Source organism: Aquarana catesbeiana, linkage group LG05 (genome assembly GCF_042186555.1).
Source record: "Aquarana catesbeiana isolate 2022-GZ linkage group LG05, ASM4218655v1, whole genome shotgun sequence".
Taxonomy (NCBI): Eukaryota; Metazoa; Chordata; class Amphibia; order Anura; family Ranidae; genus Aquarana; species Aquarana catesbeiana.
In genome coordinates, this window is record NC_133328.1 from 379,636,480 (window position 1) to 379,663,173 (window position 26,694).

Here is a 26,694-nt window from a genome sequence, read left to right on the forward strand (position 1 = left end):
TGTTAAAAAATATTTTTATAGAGAATACTATCATTACAGACATGAATCCCAAACCAGAATACAATATTTTACTCTACAGTGGACCTTTTATTATTGCCTTATCCTAAACCTTAAACTGGCACATCATTATATGAATAAGGAATTACACTCTAAGTACATTTAAAAACAAGTCCTTACCTGAAAATCTGAGTTTTGGTGTTCATAAGACCTGGACCACCAATACGCAAGACAACATTCTCTAGTTTCTTCTTTAGTGGGTTAGTGAATTCCACCACCACCTTGATTTCCTTACCAACCACTTTATTTCCAATAGTCTAAAGTGCAAAAATGTATTTATACTGTTTATCAATGAAGATACATGGCACAACTAAATCTGAAATCAACCCACAATAACCAATTATATGTTAGTCTTGGTATTATAATCTGTATATTACAAAGATTTTATAATGAACACCCACTATAACAATTAGGCAGTGTCATCATAGGCATTCTGCATTCTAGAAATATATCACCATAATTATTGTGTAGATAAAATAACAAAATACTGTGCCATCAGTCAGTGATCGAATGCTTCTTTCTCATTATTAATCAATAATGCCAATATTGAAGTTCTACAAATTATCCCTTTTGCCTAAGCCTTTGTAAAGCTGAACTCAAATATAAAAGACACAAACTAATACAGCTCTGTAAGTACTAATACACCATTATACTGTATGTATTTTTTTTAACGGCAACAGTGCACAGTAAATACCTTAAATTGATTTGGTATCAGTCACTTGCAGTCCTGTTACAGCAAAGCTCAGGAGAATGGGGGGGGGGGGGCATGATACACTGCAAGCTGATAGGGGGAGAGAGCAGAGAGGCAGTTGGGCCTATTGATGTGCTGATTCTCCTTTCACTGTTTAGTCACAGGGATTGGATGCAGTAGACCTAAGAAAATGAACCTGTTGCAGAGAAAGATTAAATTCCTTCACTGCCAGGTAGGACTGTACTGTGTTGCAGTGCTGTATAACAGCAGAAATACAAACTCTTTTGACAGAGCCAACAGTCCTCTTTTTATCTGTGTGCCTGGAGTTCAGCTTTAACTTTTTCCTCTGGAGAACCTTATTAAATATATTAGTTTTTAGTGTGAAATTAAAGCTGGCTATTATTAGATCTATCAATACTCCTGGCTACTGCAGCTTGCTAATATACACATAACTATATTGCAATATTACATATATTAAAAAATAACCAAATTACATTATGGGTTCAATGCTGAGACTATAATTATTTTCATTAATGTATTCTAGTGATCTCTGTGCTAATCATAGTAAAATGACCTGGCCCTCTTACCTGTAGTGCCTTTCGTTTCTGGACCTCATAATAAAGGTAAAACCTACACAACTAAGTGTGGATATATTAGTTCAATCATAACTGCCACAAGATGAATATTCCTTGCTTAACCGAGTGCATTATTTTGCACTAAGATGCATTACATCTATATTAACAGGCACCGGTAATGTCTCCCTCTTATTAAGTTATTGAATGACAGATCCGTCCATCAGCAGCACAGTTTAAGGCGCATTATAATGCTTAGAGGATTTCACAGAGTAAATGTAAAATTATGAAAATGCTGCAATAATTGAGTCATGTCCATGTAAATAAAGATAGCACATCCATTTTTCTTGGAAAAGCCATCAAAGAGGTTTGCAGTAAACCCTTCACAAAATAATAATAAACAACAATAAATATTTACTCAAAGGTATAATCAGGGCTTTTTTTCAGGGGGAACTTGGTGGAATTCAGTTCCACCACCTCTGGCTCAGACCCTTTGGTGCCTGCTCACCACAATCACTTGTAAACACAGAAGTCTGGTTTCTGTGTTTACAAGTGACAGCTCTGCACTCTGTATGTAATGCAATCCTGGTATTTAAGGCCCCTTTAAGACCCTCCTACTGTTTTCGTGAAATTTGACTGAACACACCCACTATTTGATGTGATTTGGAGGGTGTTTGTAGGGGGAGGGGTGGGGCCGTGGTTAAGTTCCAGCACCTATTGTTTGAGAAAAAAAGCCCTGGGTATAAATATATGTAAACAGTTGCGACCTTGCATGTCCATTGTTGTGGACATGCAGTTGACATGTATATATGGAAATTCTGCATCAAAGTGAAGATAACATGATAAACTCTTAGGTATTTGGCACTATTGCTAATATGCACCTTCTACAAATGTTCTAAATGCATTTTATAAGTTAGAAGTATTTTGTAAAAGATGCAGTCAAGAACAAACAGTGTACACATTTTTAAAAGGCAAACATGGTTGTCCACATATACAGTGTCTCACAAAAAATGAGTACACCCCTCACATTTTTGTAAATAAAATATTTTAATATATCTTTTCATGTGACAACACTGAAGAAATGACACTTTGCTACAATGTAAAGTAGTGAGTGTACAGCTTGTATAACAGTGTAAATTTGCTGTCCCCTCAAAATAAGTCATCACACAGCCATTAATGTCTAAACTGCTGGCAACATAAGGGAGTAAACCCCTAAGTGAAAATGTCCAAATTGGGCCCAATTAGCCATTTTTCCTCCCCAGTGTCATGTGACTCGTTAGTGTTTCAAGGTCTTAGGTTTGAATGGGGAGCAGGTGTGTTAAATTTGGTGTCATCGCTCCCACTCTCTCATACTGGTCACTGGAAGTTCAACATGGCACCTCATGGTAAAGAACTCTCTGAGGATCTGAAAAAACAACTGTTGCTTTACATAAAGATGGCCTAGGCTTTTTTTTAAATCTTTTTTATTAAGTTTTTGCACACTAAAAAAAAACATAAAACAATCACTTACCCGGCAGGTAAAGTGCCACCTGGGTTGTCCTCACAGGGCCATCAACAAGGAACTAACATAGTTCAATCTATTCCCTTCCCATTCCCCCCACCCTCCCCTCCCAACCAACCAATGACCATATTAAATATACATACATATGTGCACCTTAACACTATTACATAATAATACCATGCCTCCTTTTGGATAGATAGCTACTCAATCATGTAAGTGGGTATTTTGTCTATGTCCCATGAGGGGAATCCTCCCAATTAGGATTTGCCTATTTTATTCAGATATCATAAGTTTCTAATGCAAACAAAATTTCACATTTATATTAAACCAACTGTATTTGAAGAGTCCAGCCAAGCCTGCCATGTTTTTTTGAATTTCTTTTCACAGCCTCTGGATCTGTACGTTGCTTTGTATAGAGGTATTATAGAGTTAATCAGATCCTTCCAATACAATATAGAAGGTGCAGCTGTTTTTTTTCCATTTTAGTAGGATAGCCTTTCTACCAAAAAACAACGCAATATTTAACTGTTTAAGTGCGGCGTGCTCTGGATGGAACCACCTCTTCCACCAACCCTATTAGACAGACTCTTGGAGTCATAGGAACTGGGATACTAAGTAGCTCCGAAAGGCATTCAGTAATACCAGACCAGAACGATTGAATATGCGTGCAACTCCAAAAGATATGCTCTGAGTCAGCTTGGGAATGAGAGCATCTCCAGCACTGACTACTAACAGATGGATATATGCAAGATAATCTGGCAGGGGTAATATAAATACGATGAAGGAATTTGAAATGAATTAGGCGGTCTCTTGCGGACACTAGATACTGAAAAGGATGATCCCACATATTCTCCCAATCCTCCCCCTGTATACTAGTAATTTCTTTCTCCCAATGTTCCCTGCATCTGGTTATACCTAGTGGCGTCTTTTTGAAGAGAGATTTGTACACGGTTGAAAGAGGTTTAACCAACTCTTCCTCAGTCAAAAGAGTCTCCAGCGCTGATGGCAGGAATTCTATTCTTTTTCCATCGAACTGCGCCTGAAACGCGTGGCGCAGTTGCAAATAGCAGAAGAAGAAAAAGGAATTTGATAAATTATGTCTGGCTTTTAATTGGTCAAATGTACACAGCTCCCCCTCTCTGGTGATATCTCCCAACACTTTAACACCCCCACACACCCACAACATAGGATCTGGGAGTGAGTAGAAATGAGGCAGGGCTGGGTTCATCCACAATGGGGCTGATGGCGTAACTCCCAAATAGCTAGGGGACATCAAAGTGGTGGTGATTTCCCATGCCCTAATGGTCGCTTTCATCGAGGTAGTCAAAGGCAGGCAAGATTTCGGGCCTCTGTAGAGGGCCAATCTCAGACTCTCATAAGACCCCCAAGTGCTCAGCTTCCAGAACCGTGGAGGAGTCCCCGTCATCCGCCATCAGCCATTGCCTAGCAACCACCATCTGGCCAGTCATATAGTATTTATGCCAGTCAGGTAGAGCTAATCCCCCCTGACGCCACGGTTCCTGGAGTATTTTGATGCTTATACGAGGTGCCTGTGGGGACCATATGATAGAACCTATTATACTGTTTAATGTTCTGGAAAAGGATTTTGGTATCCATACGGGTGAGTGGCGTATAAAGTATAGTATTACTGAGAGAAACTTCATTTTTATAAGGCTAACCCTCCCTATCAGAGAGAGAGGTAATTTCTGCCAAGCTTGGGTTTTTAGTTTGAGTCTATTCACTAGGGGGAGGGGATTTAGAGATATATAATCCTGAATACAGGCTGTTTTTTTGACACCTAGATAGGTGATTGAGGAGACCCACTGCAATGGTAATGTGTCATCTTGAAGTGTTCTAGCCTCCGGACCTAATGGCAGAATTGATGATTTGCTCCAGTTTACTCGTAGGCCCGAGAAAGTGGCAAACCTGTCCAAGATTGACAGGGCTGTTTTTAGGGAGGGACCCAGGTCCTGGAGGAACAGGACCAGATCATCTGCGTATAATGCTACACATTCATTAATATTTCCCACCCGAATCGCCCCCACCAGCTCAGATCTTCTAAGTGCCCTTGCCATGGGTTCCATCATCAGGGCAAATAAAAAAGGGGTAAGTGGGCACCCCTGCCTAGTACCCCTTCCTATTGAGAAATAATCAGAAACGTTAATTCCTAACCGAATTGCCGTTTTGGGGGTGCTATATAACAACTTTACCCATCGACAGAATCCTGGACCAAACCCCACGACCTCCAATACCCTATGCATATACTGCCAGTCCACAGAGTCAAAGGCCTTCTCAATGTCTATAGAGACTACGACCTTGGCCAGGGACTCTGTGGTATCTAGCTGTAAGTGTGTGAACAATCTCCGCAGATTTGTGTCTGTTGATTTGCCAGGAATGAAATCTGTCTGATCAATGTCCACCAGGGTGTCAATAACCCTGGCCAACCTTGATGCCAGCACCTTAGCAAGAATCTTCAAATCCATATTAAGTAACGCTATAGGGCGATACGAGGAGCACTCTAATGGGTCCTTGCCAGGCTTCAGGAGGAGGACCATATAAGCTTCCATCATGGATGCTGACAAGGCTCCTTGCTTCAGACAATGCTTAAAAAGCATGTTTAGCCTAGGGGCTAGTTGTGACATGTATAGCTTATAGAAATCAGCAGGAAATCTGTCGGGAGCTTTATGGGAGGGAAAGCAAGAATGGCTGTTTCAATTTCTAAGACAGAAATACCTTCATCTAAAAGGGCAGCATCCGTATCTGACAATCTGGGCATGGAGAGGCTCTGCAGTAACTCTTCCAACTCCGCAGTATCATACTCAGGGATAAGTGAATACAGGAACTTATAAAAATGTAAAAATTCTTCCAGTACCTTTACAGGGTCAGACACTAAACTCCCATCTTCTTTCCTTACTACCGGGATACTAACTGGTGACCTTTGATCAGCTGCTAAATTGGCCAAAAGTTTGCCGTTCTTGTCCCCTTCAGCAAAAATGTTTTCAGACCGGTGCTTTGCCTCTGTATGAGCTAGATCAGAGAAGTGCATTGCTACCAGTCTCCTGCTTTCCAGTAGTGACACATAAGCGGCCTCTGAGGGAGAGTCTGCATGTGCTTTGGCACTCTCCCGCTCTTTGGCCAGTAGAAGCTCACCCTCATTATGATCCCTCCTAGCTGCCTTAATGGCAGATATGCACTCACCCCTCGATACTGCCTTAAACGTGTCCCATACCAAGGATGGCTCAGCTGAGTCAATGTTGGTAACCCAAAAGGTGTCCATGGCAGTTTGAATTTGAGCTGTCACTTGCTCTTCTTGTAACCAACCCGGTGTCAGTCTCCATCCCCTTCTCCCCCCCCCCCCGGGGGAAGGCCAGGGTAACCAAGCGTGGGTTAGGGTTATGGGCGGAAAGTCCCCCAGTCAGATATTCTGAATCATAGAGGTACTTTAACATGGAGGCATTCCCAAACGCCAAGTCAATTCTGGCCAAGGATATATGAATCAAAGATAAATGAGAATATGAAGTGGCGTCTGGGTGCCCCCACCTCCACAGTTCGGTTAAACCCGCCACAGTTGCCTAGGTGGATAGTTCAATCGAGGCTGGCCTAGTTACATTAGTGGAATCTAACACAGGATCTAGTATGGCATTGTAATCTCCCATGAAAAGCACAGGAAGATGCAAGTAAGGCGCCAGTGTCACCAATAAGTCATATAACAATTGCACCCGAAAAGGAGGAGGGAAATATATGCTTACTAAAAAAATTGTTTGACAAAAGACATCCAATACAATTGCCACATATCGTCCTCCCGGATCTGTAAACACCTGATGTATCGTACACGCAATTGCTTTGCTGATTAAAATGGAAACTCCTCTGGCGTATGTAGAATAGGTGGAGTGAAATGCCCTCTGAATCCACGGTTTACGTAAAGATAGAATTTTACTACCCTCCAGGTGTGTTTCTTGAAGGAGGACGATATGTGGCTTCACCTGCCTAAAATTTTGAAATGCTTTCGTCCTCTTAAATTTATTGTTTAGTCCCCTCACATTCCATGAAACTATTTGTAGCTTACCAGCCATCATAATAGTGAAGAACGTCTGCTATCAGGATTACCCCTATTTGCACTGTAGCGACTGCTGAATACAGCTTACACATGGGCATGTACAAACTATGAGACATAGGTGCATCATTAATATAAATCCTATGGCCTTGGTCAATCCCTCCCTCCCCTGCTGTTATACCAGAAACTGCAAAAAAACAAACAACAAAACTAGTCCGGTATGCAGCTTTAGCCCTGGAACAAAAAAACCTTGAAGAGTTCAACCTGAAGTGTCGACAGTTCGGCATTGGACGATGAAAAAAAAAGAAAAAACAAACAATTTTACCTGTTGTTTCCTACTTAGAACTCCATGCTCAGTCCAGGAGCGTGAAAGTACAGTTGATCGGCCACATAACCAAAGAGCGATTCAGGAATGTTAAAAGCGGAAAAAAACAAAATTAACAACGCATCAAGTCATAGTGTGCAGTCCACGTTGAATGTCCCCCCACCTTATGCATAGGTTACAGGCGGATAACTGTAGTTGTACATGGGGAGTCAGTAAGGTGTGTACATGCATGGCACAGTTCACCGCGCACACAGGAAGGGCAAACATGAGTGCGCCATTGAATCAGAGACCGAAAAAAACCCCGGCAGTAAAGAAAAAAATCTAAAAAATAAAAAGGGATAGAACAAAGAAACAAAAATCAAAATAACAGGCCATATGCAATTCCTGCTCCGCTATAAGAAGGTGGCTTATGGATTCTGGTCCAACCAATGGCAGGCATCTTGCGGGTTGTCAAAGAACTTCACAGTGCCCTTAAACTGCACACGAAGACGACTAGGATACAGCATACTGTATTTCAATTCCCGTTCTCTGAGCCTTTTCTTCACATCCGTGAAAGACCGGCGTCTTCTTTGCGTTTCCGTCGAGAAGTCAGGAAACAGCACAATACGAGCATTCTCAAATTTAAGCTCCTTATGTTTCCGTGCCTCCGCCAACAACATATCACGATCCCTGTAATTAAGGAATCTAACCAGGAAGAGCTGTGGCGGGGCGCCTGAGGGTCTAGAGCCAGTGGGAACCCTGTGCACTCTTTCAGCAACATATGTGGGAGGGAGATCCCTCAAGCCAACAGGGATTTGAAGAATTGCTCCGCAAAAGTTGTAGTAACAGTCTCCTCGGCCCCCTCAGGCAACCCCACCACCCTCACATTATTTCTTCTCTGGCGGTCTTCCACGTCATCTGCTCTATGCTGTAATGATCTCATCATAACTTTAAGTTCCTCTAGCTGTGATCCCTGGGCATGAGAAGCATCTTCCACTTCCGATATACGATCTTCCGCTGTGGTCAGTCTGCCCCTGATCTTATCAAGATCATGACGGATAAGATTGCATTCAGAGGCTAGCAGATCTATGTGTCCCATAAGTTCGGATTTTGATGCCGCCATAGCTTCCAGGATGGGACCTGTTATGGCTGCGGTGTCCACCTCTATCTCCTGGGAAGGGAGAGAGGGATCCTCCAGCCCCCGTGAGGCAGAGCTGCCCTGCTGCTCCATCTTCACCGCCAAATGGTTGGCGCACTGTGTTGAGGAGACAGGAGTGGAGAAGGAGTGGGCGGAGCTAACCGCCATGCTTCCCTGAGAACAGAGATTCCTCTTTTCCAGCAGCAGCTGAGTACGCTGTGCCTGTTGCTTTTTAGACGCCGAGGATGGCATCTTACTGTGCCCAGCTATCTCTGCCAGCAATGAGCCACAGATAGGAGCAATAGGAACCATTCGATCGGCCGAAAACAGGATTATTCACCGGAGGATAGCTGGAGCTCCCAGGAAACACGTCCCGCCACGATCACATCCGGCCACACCCCCAAAGATGGCTTAGGCTTTAAGAAGATTGCCAAGACCCAGAAACTGAGCTGCAGCATGGTGGCCAAGACCATACAGCGTTTTAACAGGACAGGTTCCACTCAGAACAGGCCCCGCCATGGTCGACCAAAGAAGTTGAGTGCACATGCTCAGCGTTATATCCAGAGGTTGTCTTTGGGAAGTAGAGGTATGAGTGCTGCCAGCATTGCTGCAGAAGTTGAAGGGGTGGGGGATCAGCCTGTCAGTGCTCAGACTATACGTCACACACTGCATCAAATTGGTCTGTATGGCTGTTGTCCCAGAAGAAAGCCTCTTACGTAGTTACATAGTTAAATAGTAGGTGAGGTTGAAAAAGGTCACAAGTCCATCAAGTCCAACCTATGTGTGTGATTACAAGTCAGTATTACTTTGTATACTCCTGTATGTTTTGGTCGTTCAGGTGCTTATTTAATCGTTTTTTGAAACTATCGATGCCCGTTGCTGAGATCACTGCCTGTGGAAGGGAATTCCACATCCTGGCCGCTCTTACAGTAAAGAACCCACTATGTAGTTTATTGTTAAACCTCTTTTCTTCTAATTTTAATAATAATTGTCTTGTTAAACTCCCTTCCGCAAAAAAGTTTTATTCCTTTTGTGGGGTCACCAGTACGGTATTTGTAAATTGAAATCATATCTCCTTTCAAGTGTCTCTTCTCCAGAAACAAGTTCAGTGCTCACAACCTTTCTTCATAACTAATATCCTTCAGACCCTTTATTAGCTTTGCTGCCCTTCGTTATACTCGCTCCATTTCCAGTACATCCTTCCTGAGGACTGGTGCCCAGAACTGGAGAGCATACTTTAGGTACAGCTGAACCAGAGTCTTGTAGAGTGGGAGAATTATCGCTTTATCCCTGGAGTTAATCCCTTTTTTAATGCACGTCAATATTCAGTTTGTTAGCAGCAGCTTGGCATTGCATGTCATTGCTGAGCCTACTTCTACTAGGACCCCCAGGTCCTTTTCCTTCTTAGATTCCCCCAGAGGTTCTCCCCCCAGTGTATAGATTGCCTTCATATTTTTGCAACCCAAATGCATTATTTTACATTTTTCTACATTAAATCTCATTTGCCATGTAGTTGCCCATCCCATTAAATTGTTCAGATCTTCTTGCAAGGTTTCCACATCCTGTGGAGAAGTTATTGCCCTGCTTAGCTTAGTATCATCTGCAAATACAGAGATTGAACTGTTTACCCTATCCTCCAGGTTATTTATGAATAAATTAAATAGGATTGGTTCCAGCAGAGAACCCTGCGGGACCCCTCTACCCACCCCTGACCATTCCGAGTATTCCCCATTTATCACCACCCTCTGAACTTGCCCTTGTATCCAGTTTTCAATCCATGTACTCACCCTATGGTCCATGCCAACAGACCTTATTTTGTACAGTAAACGTTTATGGGGAACTGTGTCAAATGCTTTTGCAAAGTCCAGATACACCACGTCTACGGGCCTTCCTTTATCTAGATGGCAACTCACTTCCTCATAGAAGGTTAGTGGATTGGTTTGGCAAGAACGATTCTTTATGAATCCATGCTGATTATCAGTCTCCGCCGGCTCCAGCCGGGAACTGCACATGCGCAGTCGAGCCAAGGGCGAGTACTGCATCCCCCTAGATCAGAGCCAGCCCTGATGGGGCCCCATGAACTCTTGTAGCCCCTGGTCTGTGCCTTGGGGTGCCCGCTTGTTAAGACGGCCCTGGGTCGCTGGGCAGGTGGGGCCCCCCAGGCAAGGGGGCCCCCGGGCAACTGCCCAGCATGCCCATGCAAAAAGATAGCCCTGCTTATCATCCCCTAACTATTGATGTTAGGCTAACTGGTCTGTAATTCCCAGGGATGTATTTTGGGACCTTTTTAAATATTGGTGCTAAATTGGCTTTTCTCCAATCTGCTGGTACCATTCCAGTCAGTAGACTGTCAGTAAAAATTAGGTACAATGGTCTGGCAATTACTTGACTGAGTTCCCTAAGTATCCTCGGGTGCAAGCCATCTGGTCCCGTTGATTTAATAATGTTAAGTTTCCCAAGTATAATTATAATTCCGTCCTCTGTTAGCTGTGAGGGTGCTTCCTGTGATGTGTCATGAGGATAAGCACTGCAGTTTTGGTTACTAAAGCCCCCCTAATTCTCTCGTGAAGACTGAAGAGAAGAATAAATACAATACCTTCACCATCTCCCCATCCTTTGTAATCAGATGTCCTTCCTCATTCTTTATGGGGCCAATGTGGTCTGTCCTCCCTTTTTTACTGTTTACATACTTAAAGAATTTCTTGGGATTTTTTTACTCTCCTCCGCTATGTGTCTTTCGTGTTCTATCTTAGCCACCCTAATTGCACCCTTACATTTCTTGTTGCATTCTTTATAAAGTCTGAATGCTGATGATGATCCCTCAACCTTGTATTTTTTGAAGGTCTTCTCTTTTGCTTTCTTCTCTTTTGCTTTCTGGCCAAGGATATATGAATCAAAGATAAATGAGAGTATGAAGTGGCGTCTGGGTGCCCCCACCTCCACAGTTCGGTTAAACCCGCCACAGTTGCCTAGGTGGATAGTTCAATCGAGGCTGGCCTAGTTACATTAGTGGAATCTAACACAGGATCTAGTATGGCATTGTAATCTCCCATGAAAAGCACAGGAAGATGCAAGTAAGGCGCCAGTGTCACCAATAAGTCATATAACAATTGCACCCGAAAAGGAGGAGGGAAATATATGCTTACTAAAAAAATTGTTTGACAAAAGACATCCAATACAATTGCCACATATCGTCCTCCCGGATCTGTAAACACCTGATGTATCGTACACGCAATTGCTTTGCTGATTAAAATGGAAACTCCTCTGGCGTATGTAGAATAGGTGGAGTGAAATGCCCTCTGAATCCACGGTTTACGTAAAGATAGAATTTTACTACCCTCCAGGTGTGTTTCTTGAAGGAGGACGATATGTGGCTTCACCTGCCTAAAATTTTGAAATGCTTTCGTCCTCTTAAATTTATTGTTTAGTCCCCTCACATTCCATGAAACTATTTGTAGCTTACCAGCCATCATAATAGTGAAGAACGTCTGCTATCAGGATTACCCCTATTTGCACTGTAGCGACTGCTGAATACAGCTTACACATGGGCATGTACAAACTATGAGACATAGGTGCATCATTAATATAAATCCTATGGCCTTGGTCAATCCCTCCCTCCCCTGCTGTTATACCAGAAACTGCAAAAAAACAAACAACAAAACTAGTCCGGTATGCAGCTTTAGCCCTGGAACAAAAAAACCTTGAAGAGTTCAACCTGAAGTGTCGACAGTTCGGCATTGGACGATGAAAAAAAAAGAAAAAACAAACAATTTTACCTGTTGTTTCCTACTTAGAACTCCATGCTCAGTCCAGGAGCGTGAAAGTACAGTTGATCGGCCACATAACCAAAGAGCGATTCAGGAATGTTAAAAGCGGAAAAAAACAAAATTAACAACGCATCAAGTCATAGTGTGCAGTCCACGTTGAATGTCCCCCCACCTTATGCATAGGTTACAGGCGAATAACTGTAGTTGTACATGGGGAGTCAGTAAGGTGTGTACATGCATGGCACAGTTCACCGCGCACACAGGAAGGGCAAACATGAGTGCGCCATTGAATCAGAGACCGAAAAAAACCCCGGCAGTAAAGAAAAAAATCTAAAAAATAAAAAGGGATAGAACAAAGAAACAAAAATCAAAATAACAGGCCATATGCAATTCCTGCTCCGCTATAAGAAGGTGGCTTATGGATTCTGGTCCAACCAATGGCAGGCATCTTGCGGGTTGTCAAAGAACTTCACAGTGCCCTTAAACTGCACACGAAGACGACTAGGATACAGCATACTGTATTTCAATTCCCGTTCTCTGAGCCTTTTCTTCACATCCGTGAAAGACCGGCGTCTTCTTTGCGTTTCCGTCGAGAAGTCAGGAAACAGCACAATACGAGCATTCTCAAATTTAAGCTCCTTATGTTTCCGTGCCTCCGCCAACAACATATCACGATCCCTGTAATTAAGGAATCTAACCAGGAAGAGCTGTGGCGGGGCGCCTGAGGGTCTAGAGCCAGTGGGAACCCTGTGCACTCTTTCAGCAACATATGTGGGAGGGAGATCCCTCAAGCCAACAGGGATTTGAAGAATTGCTCCGCAAAAGTTGTAGTAACAGTCTCCCCGGCCCCCTCAGGCAACCCCACCACCCTCACATTATTTCTTCTCTGGCGGTCTTCCACGTCATCTGCTCTATGCTGTAATGATCTCATCATAACTTTAAGTTCCTCTAGCTGTGATCCCTGGGCATGAGAAGCATCTTCCACTTCCGATATACGATCTTCCGCTGTGGTCAGTCTGCCCCTGATCTTATCAAGATCATGACGGATAAGATTGCATTCAGAGGCTAGCAGATCTATGTGTCCCATAAGTTCGGATTTTGATGCCGCCATAGCTTCCAGGATGGGACCTGTTATGGCTGCGGTGTCCACCTCTATCTCCTGGGAAGGGAGAGAGGGATCCTCCAGCCCCCGTGAGGCAGAGCTGCCCTGCTGCTCCATCTTCACCGCCGAATGGTTGGCGCACTGTGTTGAGGAGACAGGAGTGGAGAAGGAGTGGGCGGAGCTAACCGCCATGCTTCCCTGAGAACAGAGATTCCTCTTTTCCAGCAGCAGCTGAGTACGCTGTGCCTGTTGCTTTTTAGACGCCGAGGATGGCATCTTACTGTGCCCAGCTATCTCTGCCAGCAATGAGCCACAGATAGGAGCAATAGGAACCAGTCGATCGGACGAAAACAGGATTATTCACCGGAGGATAGCTGGAGCTCCCAGGAAACACGTCCCGCCACGATCACATCCGGCCACACCCCCAAAGATGGCTTAGGCTTTAAGAAGATTGCCAAGACCCAGAAACTGAGCTGCAGCATGGTGGCCAAGACCATACAGCGTTTTAACAGGACAGGTTCCACTCAGAACAGGCCCCGCCATGGTCGACCAAAGAAGTTGAGTGCACATGCTCAGCGTTATATCCAGAGGTTGTCTTTGGGAAGTAGAGGTATGAGTGCTGCCAGCATTGCTGCAGAAGTTGAAGGGGTGGGGGATCAGCCTGTCAGTGCTCAGACTATACGTCACACACTGCATCAAATTGGTCTGTATGGCTGTTGTCCCAGAAGAAAGCCTCTTACGTAGTTACATAGTTAAATAGTAGGTGAGGTTGAAAAAGGTCACAAGTCCATCAAGTCCAACCTATGTGTGTGATTACAAGTCAGTATTACTTTGTATACTCCTGTATGTTTTGGTCGTTCAGGTGCTTATTTAATCATTTTTTGAAACTATCGATGCCCGTTGCTGAGATCACTGCCTGTGGAAGGGAATTCCACATCCTGGCCGCTCTTACAGTAAAGAACCCACTATGTAGTTTATTGTTAAACCTCTTTTCTTCTAATTTTAATAATAATTGTCTTGTTAAACTCCCTTCCGCAAAAAAGTTTTATTCCTTTTGTGGGGTCACCAGTACGGTATTTGTAAATTGAAATCATATCTCCTTTCAAGTGTCTCTTCTCCAGAAACAAGTTCAGTGCTCACAACCTTTCTTCATAACTAATATCCTTCAGACCCTTTATTAGCTTTGCTGCCCTTCGTTATACTCGCTCCATTTCCAGTACATCCTTCCTGAGGACTGGTGCCCAGAACTGGAGAGCATACTTTAGGTACAGCTGAACCAGAGTCTTGTAGAGTGGGAGAATTATCGCTTTATCCCTGGAGTTAATCCCTTTTTTAATGCACGTCAATATTCAGTTTGTTAGCAGCAGCTTGGCATTGCATGTCATTGCTGAGCCTACTTCTACTAGGACCCCCAGGTCCTTTTCCTTCTTAGATTCCCCCAGAGGTTCTCCCCCCAGTGTATAGATTGCCTTCATATTTTTGCAACCCAAATGCATTATTTTACATTTTTCTACATTAAATCTCATTTGCCATGTAGTTGCCCATCCCATTAAATTGTTCAGATCTTCTTGCAAGGTTTCCACATCCTGTGGAGAAGTTATTGCCCTGCTTAGCTTAGTATCATCTGCAAATACAGAGATTGAACTGTTTACCCTATCCTCCAGGTTATTTATGAATAAATTAAATAGGATTGGTTCCAGCAGAGAACCCTGCGGGACCCCTCTACCCACCCCTGACCATTCCGAGTATTCCCCATTTATCACCACCCTCTGAACTTGCCCTTGTATCCAGTTTTCAATCCATGTACTCACCCTATGGTCCATGCCAACAGACCTTATTTTGTACAGTAAACGTTTATGGGGAACTGTGTCAAATGCTTTTGCAAAGTCCAGATACACCACGTCTACGGGCCTTCCTTTATCTAGATGGCAACTCACTTCCTCATAGAAGGTTAGTGGATTGGTTTGGCAAGAACGATTCTTTATGAATCCATGCTGATTATCAGTCTCCGCCGGCTCCAGCCGGGAACTGCACATGCGCAGTCGAGCCAAGGGCGAGTACTGCATCCCCCTAGATCAGAGCCAGCCCTGATGGGGCCCCATGAACACTTGTAGCCCCTGGTCTGTGCCTTGGGGTGCCCGCTTGTTAAGACGGCCCTGGGTCGCTGGGCAGGTGGGGCCCCCCAGGCAAGGGGGCCCCCGGGCAACTGCCCAGCATGCCCATGCAAAAAGATAGCCCTGCTTATCATCCCCTAACTATTGATGTTAGGCTAACTGGTCTGTAATTCCCAGGGATGTATTTTGGGACCTTTTTAAATATTGGTGCTAAATTGGCTTTTCTCCAATCTGCTGGTACCATTCCAGTCAGTAGACTGTCAGTAAAAATTAGGTACAATGGTCTGGCAATTACTTGACTGAGTTCCCTAAGTATCCTCGGGTGCAAGCCATCTGGTCCCGTTGATTTAATAATGTTAAGTTTCCCAAGTATAATTATAATTCCGTCCTCTGTTAGCCGTGAGGGTGCTTCCTGTGATGTGTCATGAGGATAAGCACTGCAGTTTTGGTTACTAAAGCCCCCCTAATTCTCTCGTGAAGACTGAAGAGAAGAATAAATACAATACCTTCACCATCTCCCCATCCTTTGTAATCAGATGTCCTTCCTCATTCTTTATGGGGCCAATGTGGTCTGTCCTCCCTTTTTTACTGTTTACATACTTAAAGAATTTCTTGGGATTTTTTTACTCTCCTCCGCTATGTGTCTTTCGTGTTCTATCTTAGCCACCCTAATTGCACCCTTACATTTCTTGTTGCATTCTTTATAAAGTCTGAATGCTGATGATGATCCCTCAACCTTGTATTTTTTGAAGGTCTTCTCTTTTGCTTTTATATGCATTTTTACATTGGAGTTTTGCCATCCAGGACTTTTGTTCGTTCTTTTAAATGTATTACCCAATGGAATGCATTGGCTAATGCCCTTATTTAATATGCTCTTAAAGCAAACCCATCTCTCCTCCGTGTTCTTTGTTCCTAAGATTTTATCCCAATTCATGCCTTCTAGCAAGGTTCATAGTTTAGGGAAGTTGGCTCTTGAAATTCAGTGTCTTTATATTCCCCTTATGTTTTCTATTTGTGTGATTTATACTGAAGCCAATTGACCTGTGATCGCTGTTTCCAAAATTGCCCCGTATTTCCACATCCGTGATCAGGTCTGTATTGTGGGTAATCAGTAGATCTAGTAATGCTTTATTTCTAGTTGGTGCGTCTACTATGTGACCCATGAAATTGTCCTGCAAGACATTTAGGAACTGGCGAGTCTTAGACGAATGCATGGTTCCCTCCGCCCAGTCTATGTCTGGATAATTAAAATCCCTCATTATGATAACACTTCCCATCCTTGCTGCTAATCCAAATTGTGATAGGAGGTTCACCTCCGCCTCCTCCCTCAGGTTAGGGGGCTATAGCATACTCCCAGAATTATTTTCCCCTTAGATTCATCCTTTGGAAGATCTCTTATGAAATATGTTACACAAGAAAGCCTGCAAACAGTTTGCTGAAAACAAGCAGACTAAGGACAGGCTGTATGAGTGCTGCCAGCACTGGGGAGCTATAGTTCTTTGAGGGAACCATGAATGCCAACATATACTGTGACATACTGAAGCAGAGCTTAATCCCCTTCCCTGGGCCGCAGGGCAGTTTTCCAACATGATAACGACCCCAAACACACCTCCAAGACCACCACTGACTTGTTAAAGAAGCTGAGGGTAAAGGTGATGGACTGGCCAAGCATATCTCCAGATCTAAACCCTATTAAGCATCTGTGGGGCAAACAGAAACTTAGGGGTGTACTCACTTTTGTTGCCAGCAGTTTAGACATTAATGGCTGTTGAGTTATTTTGAGGGGACAGCAAATTTGCACTGTTATACAAAGCTGTACACTCACTACTTTACATTGTAGCAAAGTGTAATTTCTTCAGTGTTGCCACATGAAAAGATATAATAAAATACTTACAAAAATGTGAGGGTTGTACTCACTTTTGTGAGAACCTGTACATATATAGTAAAAATAGGAAGTAAATAAATGTGTTGTTATCATTAGCTATAATATTAACAATACCCTGGTCTCATTTTTCATTGCATATCAATGGATGTTATATGCTGGTTCAACTGCAACATTCTCGGGGCATTTTTTCTCAGAGAATAAGTGCAGGTAATCCCCCCTTACCCCTTGGAATATCCTCATCTTTTCCTCCTTCTTACCTCCAAGAACCTTCCCTTGGCTCTGCCCCATACCTACCTCCCAGTACCACCCCTTTTTGACAATACAGAACCATGTATCATTTTGTATGGAATTTGTTGATGATAACAAGGAAGGCAGGAAAATGGATCCCCCTAGCAGCAATAGATCCAGCAACAATAAATTACCTGAGCAACAATAGACCCCCACCAAACAACAACAGATTTCCCCAGCAACAATAGGTCCCCCCCAGCAACAATAGGTCCCCCACCAGCAACAATGGATGCCCAGCAGCTAGCATCAATACACCATCCAGCAGCCAACAACAATGGACAATCCCACCCCACAATAGTAGATCCTCCCCAGCGACAATAGACCCACTAGCAATACTACACCCATCAGCAACAATAAATCCCTTGACAGCCAACATCAATAGACTCTCCAGCACATCCAAGCACCCCTTGGGAATACCTACTTTGAGTGCTGGAGGTGCCAAAACTGCGTAGAGCCACGATCCCACTGAAAAAAGCCCAGAATATGAATATTCTATTCTCCTTCTGTGGCTCTAACGGGCACACATACATTTGCACCAGTGCTGATTCCTGTCTAATCCTTATGCCGCGTACACACGGTCGGACTTTTCGTCTACAAAAGTCCGACAGCCTGTCCGACAGACTTCCGACGTACCTTCGGCGGACTTGCGGCAGACTTTCTTACGAACGGACTTGCCTACACACGACCACACAAAAGTCCGACGGATTCGTACGTGATGACGTACACCGGACTAAAATAAGGAAGTTCATAGCCAGTAGCCAATAGCTGCCCTAGCATGGGTTTTTGTCCGTCGGACTAGCACACAGACGAGCGGATTTCGGGGTCCGTCGTACTTACGACGTAAAGATTTGAAGCATGTTTCAAATCTAAAGTCCGTCGGATTTGAGGCTAAAAAAGTCCGTTGAAAGTCCGGAGAAGCCCACACACGATCGGATTACCAGCCAGCTTTAGTCCGTCAGCGTCCGTTGGACTTTTGTAGACGAAAAGTCCGACCGTGTGTACGCGGCATAACTCCTTTTCACCCTCTATATTTGCTGGGTACTGGATTGCATTCATTATTATGATGGCCACTTTAGTGCACACCTTTGCTAGTGTATGTGAAAAGACACAATATATTGCTTTTAAAACTTTAGATACAAAAGTATAATCTACTGCATTATGTCTCAGCACTAGAAAATTTAACCTATTAATCTGTATTTGCATTTACATTAGAACAGTGCTCATATTAGTGCATACTGGAGAAGGACTTGATATAGGAAGGTTCAGCTTAATGTTCTTACGTACAACAACATCAGTCTAATTTCATTTCCAAAGATGTGGTTCTAACCTTAATGCGCAGCTCAGGAACTTGCAATACTACAATCTTCTGCTTGGCCATTATCTTCCTTGTTTCATTGATACGAGCCGTGACGAAGAAGTGTAAAGAGGCCTGTTCCACAAGATGGCTCATGTATTCACTGGCTTTTATATTAACATCCAATGTTTTATCTAATGGAAAAATGTAATGGGAAAGAGGAAACACAATTTACATTCTGAAGAGGTCATTTGAATTGCATTTCCACATATCACAAAATATATACCACTTATCTTGCCTGTTGCAAGTAGCCAAAAGGTAATGCACAAATTCCACCTCTTCACACTCAATACACAGCCAGGAATACTTGTGCTTGATTTAATCATCTGCTGATTGTGTAGCTCAATGTATCTTTCAAGCACACAATCTGCTTTTAATAAATAGGCGTTAATGTAAATCACTTGAGTGTTGCATTGCGAACATTACAGAAAAGTTCAGAAAATACAAAGAGTTATGGTTTTTCAAAACTGAAGTTTTTGGTTCATGATAAATAGGTTTCTAAAAAAATTAAATCTATTCATATCATTTGTTCCTAAGTGATTTCAAATGAAGAGACAGCTCAAAAGTATCCACAAGGTGCCATATCTATGCTTAGATGAAAAAGAAAAAAGTTGTTCATAGATACGTAAACACAAAGGACAATAGACTTTTATATGCAGTGACTTATTTCCAACAATTACAGACCACCTTTAAAGAAAAATTTTACATTGACTTTTTCTGTGCCACACCATATTTAGTTCTGCATAGAAGAGCTAGGTTTCATTCCCCAAAAGGCCAATTTTATGATGCTGCCCATAAGAAGGAAATGTGATGAGAAACTTCTGTCTGAACTTCAGTCGGAGATAAAATAAAAAACACCAATTAATGCAGTATTTTTTTTATTACAATCAACAAATCTATTTTTAAAAGTAACTACTTGAACCTGTATTGAGATCAGGCTGTTGCAATCCCCTATACAATAGAACTTAAGCTGGCCATACACAATTCCGATCTGTGTGTAGCTGGCCGCTAGACAATTTGTTAGCAATCGTAAACAATGAATGAAAATAGTTTTGTTTTGTTTATTCGTTCTCTAATGAATTACAACTTTTCAGAATGATTCGAATTTGGATTGACTGAAAATTGACTGATCCAAATTCTGTGTGAAAAATAGCTGCTTGTTGAAAAATTCAGAAAAAACACAGCATGTGGAGGGTGTGCAGGCCCTCCGGGTTCGTTATAAACTTTAAGAGGAACCCCATGCCAAATTTTTTTTAAAAATGTCATGGGGTCCCCCCCAAATACATACCAGACCCTTATCCATGTATGCAACCCAGCAGGCTAAAAAGGAGAGCGAGCGCCTCTCCCTCCTGAGCCATACCAGGCCACATGCCCTCAACATGGTGGAGGGGTACTCTGGGGCAGAGCATTTTGTCCCCATGCTGACCCATTCAGAAAAAAAAATGCTGTTTCCTGAAAACTACTGTTCCCGTCCAGGGACATGGCGATCTGACAGGTAAACATAGGGGCAGAGGTTACCGGGTGACATAACTGGGTAACCCCGCCCCATGTCTACTTCTGTCGCTAACCCCTCCCCCCTTTTCTGGCCTGCCAGGCTGCATGCCCGGATAAGGATCTGGTATGGATTTTGGGGGTACCCCAACTGTATTTTTCTTATTTTGGTGTGGGGTTTTCCTTAAAACACATACCAGACTCGAAGGGCCATGCTGCTTTTTTTCTGAATTTTTAGTTGCCAGCAATTCTTTTGTTTACATTCAGCTGTCAGCTGGGAAACCCGATAACAACCAAGTCATTGGTTGTTAAGGACGCGACGGCTGGCTTGCTGGCCGCTCCTTAGCAACCAGCTATTCTTCACACAGAATTCAGATCGGTCGATCAATTTTCGATAGATCCCAGTTCGAATTGTTGCGAAAATTTGGAATTTGTTAGCAAATGAATAAAGGAAACAAATCCTGAAATGAATCAACTAAACAAATTTAGTAACATATTGAATCTATCCGACACTAAACTAAACTAATTTTTTCTTTCTGCACATGTTTAGTGGCTGTCCCTGCTCGACAGAAGTCAATTATTTGAATGACTTCTGATTAGCGGAATGCTGACTAGTGAATTCTGATAGCACCAGCAGAATACAATGTCCCCACGGGGGTGAATCCTCTATCCACCCTGTTTGTCGGGATGGAGGAATCTGTTATTATTTTTCATTCAGCCAGCTGGCTGAATGAAAAAAAACTAACTATATATAGCCAGATTTAGACTGAGGTTGGGAATGTGGTGTTTGTGGAAGGATCCTTGTCTCATCTGTATATAAGTTTTAGTTGCATGTGTTTAATTCATTGTGGTTTGCAATCAATAAATATATGTTTACATGCAACAACCTGAATCTGTGTTGATATCAGTCTCCTGTAATTCCCTGTACTTAAAGTGATACAAAAGTCTAGTTTTTTTTTCTGTTAAAAATAACAAACATGTTATACCTTACCTGCTCTGTATAATGGTTTTGCACAAAGCAGCCCAAATCCTCCTCTTCTTGGGTCCCTCTTCTGTGTTCCTAGCCATTCCCTCCTGTTGAGTGCCCCCACAGCAAGCAGCTTGCTATGGGGGGCACCCGAGCCAAGCTGTAGCTCCCTGTGTCCGTTCTCTGCTCATTGGCTGACTGATTTCGATTGACAGCAATGGGACCCAATGGCGCAGCTCTGCTGTCTCAGCCCAGGCAGCCGAGGCACTCCTGCAACATCGCTGTATGAAGATGAGGCACAGGTAAGTATTTGGGGGGGCTGAGGGGGGGGGGGGGCTGCTGCACACAGAAGACCTTTTATCTTAATGCATAGAATGCAAAAAGATAAAAAAAACCTTCTGCCTTTACAACCACTTTAAGCTGGCCATACATGCATCAAAATTCTAATCAGTATGTGTCCGCCCCTGCATTTGATTGATCTGTTGAATGGGCAAGCTCTGAAACTTTTCTCGAACAGCGACTGCAGTCAATCGACTTCAGCTGCTGATTAGTGTATTCTGACAACAGCAGAATACACTGTCCCAGGAGGTGGATTCCCCCATGTACCTTGCTTGTGTGGATGGAAAAATCTGTTATTTTTTTTCATTCAGACCACTGGCTGAATTAACAAAAAATGTGTATAGCCAGCTTTACTAAGTACAATACATCCTTTAGGTACATATACTCTAACAGCTTGCTTGTGATTGTCAACAAGAACAATAAACAAGCAGGAAACATTTTAACAAACATAAATGCTACATACAAAATTTAGAGTAAAAATGCCCCTCTATCTTTAAAGTGGACCTTCAGTCATTTTTTAAACTTTCCATCTATTAAATCTTCTGCCCTTGTTGTTTTAACTTTTTCTGCCAGTAAATACCTTATACAGCCCACTTCCTGTTTCTTGTCTGGTAAAAAGCCTAGGCTTATGACATCATGCACAGCCCTCTCTCTCACTCTCGTGAGAGTTTGCCAGGAAGGGAGGGGGCATGAGTTATAAGAGGGCCAATTAAAGCTGCAGATCTGGAGGTATGCCTCTGTGTGTCTGTGTAAATCCAGGAAGTGAAAAAGCAGCAGCTTCAGCTGTCCACATTTAAAATGGCTGCAGCCAGACTTAGCGGAGGGAGATTTCTGCAGCATATTTTTATATGTATAGAATCACAGTATATATAAAATAATATGCAAAGTGGTTGGAGGGAAGCTTCAGAATGGCAAAGATGTTTTTAATTACAAATTATGTGAGCAGACTACAGCTCCTCTTTAACCACCGTTACATGGTGGTAGGTCGGCACATTCCTACAAATCACTGTAGGTGTACATCGGCACCTTTAAGGAGCCATAGTAGGCGCATGGGCTCGCCCGCTGTATGGCGGGGGACCCGATATGAGTGGCCAGCGGCCGCAATGTCCCCCAGCCACCCGCGATCACAGGAACGAGAGCCAGAACGGGGATCTATCAATGTAAACAGACAGATCCCTGTTCTGATAGGGGAGTACGAGAGAGATCTTCTGTTCCTAGTGATCAGGAGCAGCAATCTCTCTCTTCTCCCAGGCAGCCCAGCCCCCATACAGTTAGAAACACCCCCAGGGAACCCACTTAACCTCTTGATCGCCCCCTGGTGTTAACCCCTTCCCTGCCAGTGACATTTATACAGTAATCAGAGGCTATTTAAAAATCGCAGATCACCGCCATTGCTAGTAAAAAAAAAGAAAATAATAATACAAATGCCATACATCTATCTCCTATTTTGTAGATGCTATAACTTTTGCGCAAACCAATCAATATACACTTATTGCGTTTTTTTTTACCAAAAATATGTGGTAGAATACAAATTGGCCTAACCTATTGATGACATTTGTTTTTGTTTTTTTTAAATTTGGGATATTTATTATAGTAAAAAGTAAAAAATATTGTTTTTTTTTTCAAAATTGTCATTCTTTTTTTGTTCATAGTGCAAAAAATAAAAAACGCAGAGGTGATCAAATACCACCAGAAGAAAGCTCTATTTGTGGGGAAAAAAGGACTTCAATTTGTCAGTTAAATTGATGCGGTGCCGTATCGCAAAAAAATGGCCTGGTCATTAAGGGGGAAAATCTTCCGGTCTGTAAGTGGTTAATGCTGGTTATAAAGTAAAAATATACAAACTATAAAGTAAAAGTAAAATTATAGAATAAAAGTAAGCTGCTTGGCACTTGTTATCAATGTTTATTACAGTGTTTATTACAAACTCATGGGAGCTCTGTGGCTGCCTAGCATAGGTGTGCACAGCCTAATGCATTAGGGTGTGCACCCTTAAGCTCAAACATACATGCATGTGTATGTATCTACATATATATGACCCCGCCACATTGATCTCCCTGCTGGCACAGTGAAAGAGAAAAGGATAAACACTTCTCTTATGGCAGAACCGGTAAGAGGGAGATCTTTCCCATGTTCCTGTTGCTACACAGAACGATAACAATAATGCGCATGGGGGGATTAGGGTGTGCCTGGGCACACCCGGCACACCCTGTGCGCACGCCTATGCTGCCTAGTCTTGCCCTCTCATAGAGCATTGCACCTTTAATGCTTCTTCAGACATTTGCTTTGTGACAAAAGTTTAACTGTATGTCACATTCAGTGGGCAGCACCTCCGCCAAATGTGACCCATTTGAACGGAGGCATCGTAATTGACCATAGATTATTTTTCAGAAGGCAGCAAGAGCTTCTGCATGTGAGAATGAGTCCATGTAGAGGATTCTAGTAAGCCACAGGGTAAGCTTTGCTCTTAAGCTGGCCATAGACGTGCTGGCTGAATTAAAAAAAAAAGATTTCTCCATCCCCACAAATGAGCTGAATGGAGGAATTTTTTTCTGCCGGGACATTGTATTCTGACAGCGGGAGCCAGAGCTAGCAGAATATACTGATCAATCGTTGCAGCCAGGACATTGTATTCTGACAGCGGGACCCAGTGCTAGCAGAACACACTGATCAGTCGCTGCAGCCAGGACATTGTATTCTGACAGCAGGACCCAGTGCTATCAGAATACACTGATCAGTGGCTGCAGCCGGGACATTGTATTCTGACAGCAGGACCCAGTGCTATCAGAATACACTGATCAGTCGCTGCAGCTGAGACATCGTATTCTGACAGCGGGACCCATTGCTGTCAGAATACACTGATCAGTGGCTGTAGTCAGGACATTGTATTCTGACAGTGGGACCCAGTGATATCAGAATGCACTGATCAGTGGCTGCAGCCCAGACATTGTATTCTGACAGCGGGACCTAGTGCTACCAGAATACACTGATCAGTGGCTGCAGCCGGGACATTGCATTCTGACAGCAGGAACCAGTGCTATCAGATTACACTGATCAGTGGCTGCAGCCGGGACATTGTATTCTGACAGCAGGAACCAGTGCTATCAGAATACACTGATCAGTGGCTGCAGCCAGGACATTGTATTCTGACAGTGGGACCCAGTGATATCAGAATGCAATGATCAGTGGCTGCAGCCGTGACATTGTATTCTGACAGTGGGACCCAGTGCTATCAGAATACACTGATCAGTGGCTGCAACTGGGACATTGTGTTCTGACAGCGGGTCCTAGTGCTACCAGAATACACTGATCAAGGGCTGCAACTGGGACATTGTATTCCGACAGTGGGACCCAGTGCTATCAGAATACAATCATCAGTCACTGCAGCCTCTGGTCGACAACGGTTTTTCCAATTTGTCCATTTGACAAAAGTCAATCCAACAATCCATTATTGTATGTAGAAAGGGAGGCATTTAGCAATTAGCACTGCATCAAAATTGTAGTTATTAGGACTATATAGTGCTTTTGTGTACATTTTTTTAAATTCATTTTTTGCCAGATATAAATCATTGCATTACACTATATTACATATTTACCACATACAAACATCAGGTAGTAAGCGTGGGGTTACTATTTGATTTTCTTGATTCTAGTTAAAGTAGAAATCAAGCCATAACTTTTTTTTTAGCTTTGGATAAAGTAGAGAGGGATTAGAACATCCTCTCTCCATTAAGGAGATTTACTGTCTTTATTCATCCCAGGGACTGTTATCATTGAGAGTGAAACTTTCTGAAATTTTGAGTTCCATTGACCCTGGTGGCTAAACAGGGGTTTCCTTAAATTTGGAGGAATTTCTTCTCATTTTACCATTATGGCTATGGCAGTAAAGGATAATCTCTCCAATGGGACACAATAGCATAAAAAAAGAAAAACCAATTACTGGGGTACTCCCAAATGTAAAAAAAAGTTTTGGCCTTAGTTCTTTTACTACCCTGAATGGACTATGCTGTGAATAAACTACATGGAAGAATATCAATCTGAACACATGGGCAAATGGCTCAGATAAGGGGCTACTCCCTCTTCTGCTAACATGTAAGAGAACTTTTTTGCCGCGTACACACGATCGGACATTCCAACAACAAAATCCTGGATTTATTTCCGATGGATGTTGCCTCAAACTTGTCTTGCATACACGCGGTCGCACAAGTGTTGTCAGAAATTCCGAACGTCAAGAACGTGGTGACGTACAACGAGCCGAGAAAAATGAAGTTCAATAGCCAGTGCGGCTCTTCTGCTTGATTCCAAGCATGCAAGGAATTTTGTGCGTTGGAATTGTGTACACACGATCGGAATTTCCGACAACGGATTTTGTTGTCGGAAAATTTGAGAACCAGCTCTCAAATTTTTGTTGTCAGAAATTCAGACAACAAATGTCCGATGGAGCCTACACATGGTCGGAATTTCCGACAACAAGCTCACATCGAATATTTGTTGTCGTTAATTCCAACCATGTGTACGCGGCATTAGAATTCTTGCACAGTCAATAAGTCCACATGCAGTGCTGGGCTTTTTATTACCCCAATATACTTTGCCTGCTAAGAGTCATGGAATTGCTATTTATGTAAAATTAGGATGGTAAACAAACAATATTTATTTAAAAAAATAGTATATAAACATTTGAACTTAGACAAAAACATTTAAATCATATTAACTAAACAGCATATCAGGGTTTTTTTTAATATGTTCTATAGCACTTAACAAGGATATTTCTTGGACTTGTTTTGGCATTGTCCTGACTTTTGTCACAAACCAATGAAGAAGTGCCCCTTCTATTCTTCAGATCTTGCTATTTGTAAGTTTACATGCATTCAGCAACAGCAAAAATGTACAGATGTGAGGAGGGTCCAGACCAGGTATCTGGCCGTGGATCACATCTGGCCCACTACAAGATTTTATCTGGCCCGCAGCTGAGGTTAGAAGCGTATCCTCAATGTGCAAATATTAAGGATTGAGGCCAGCATAGGCTGCCTATGGTCTCTGCTTGAATTCTCCACTACAATCTCCAATGTA

The 26,694-nt window shown here is 42.9% G+C and overlaps 1 protein-coding gene across 1 annotated transcript in view; it reads right to left on the reverse strand.

The window, feature by feature from the left end:
* Positions 1-26,694, reverse strand: part of F13A1 (coagulation factor XIII A chain) — a 269,662-nt gene that overhangs the window by 35,080 nt on the left and 207,888 nt on the right. Inside the window, exons 13-14 of the mRNA XM_073631004.1 lie at positions 18,801-18,961; positions 178-314 (exon numbers count right to left, since the gene is read on the reverse strand). Of these exons, the coding sequence (XP_073487105.1) occupies positions 178-314; positions 18,801-18,961 (298 nt within the window). The remainder of the gene's footprint in view (positions 1-177; positions 315-18,800; positions 18,962-26,694) is intronic.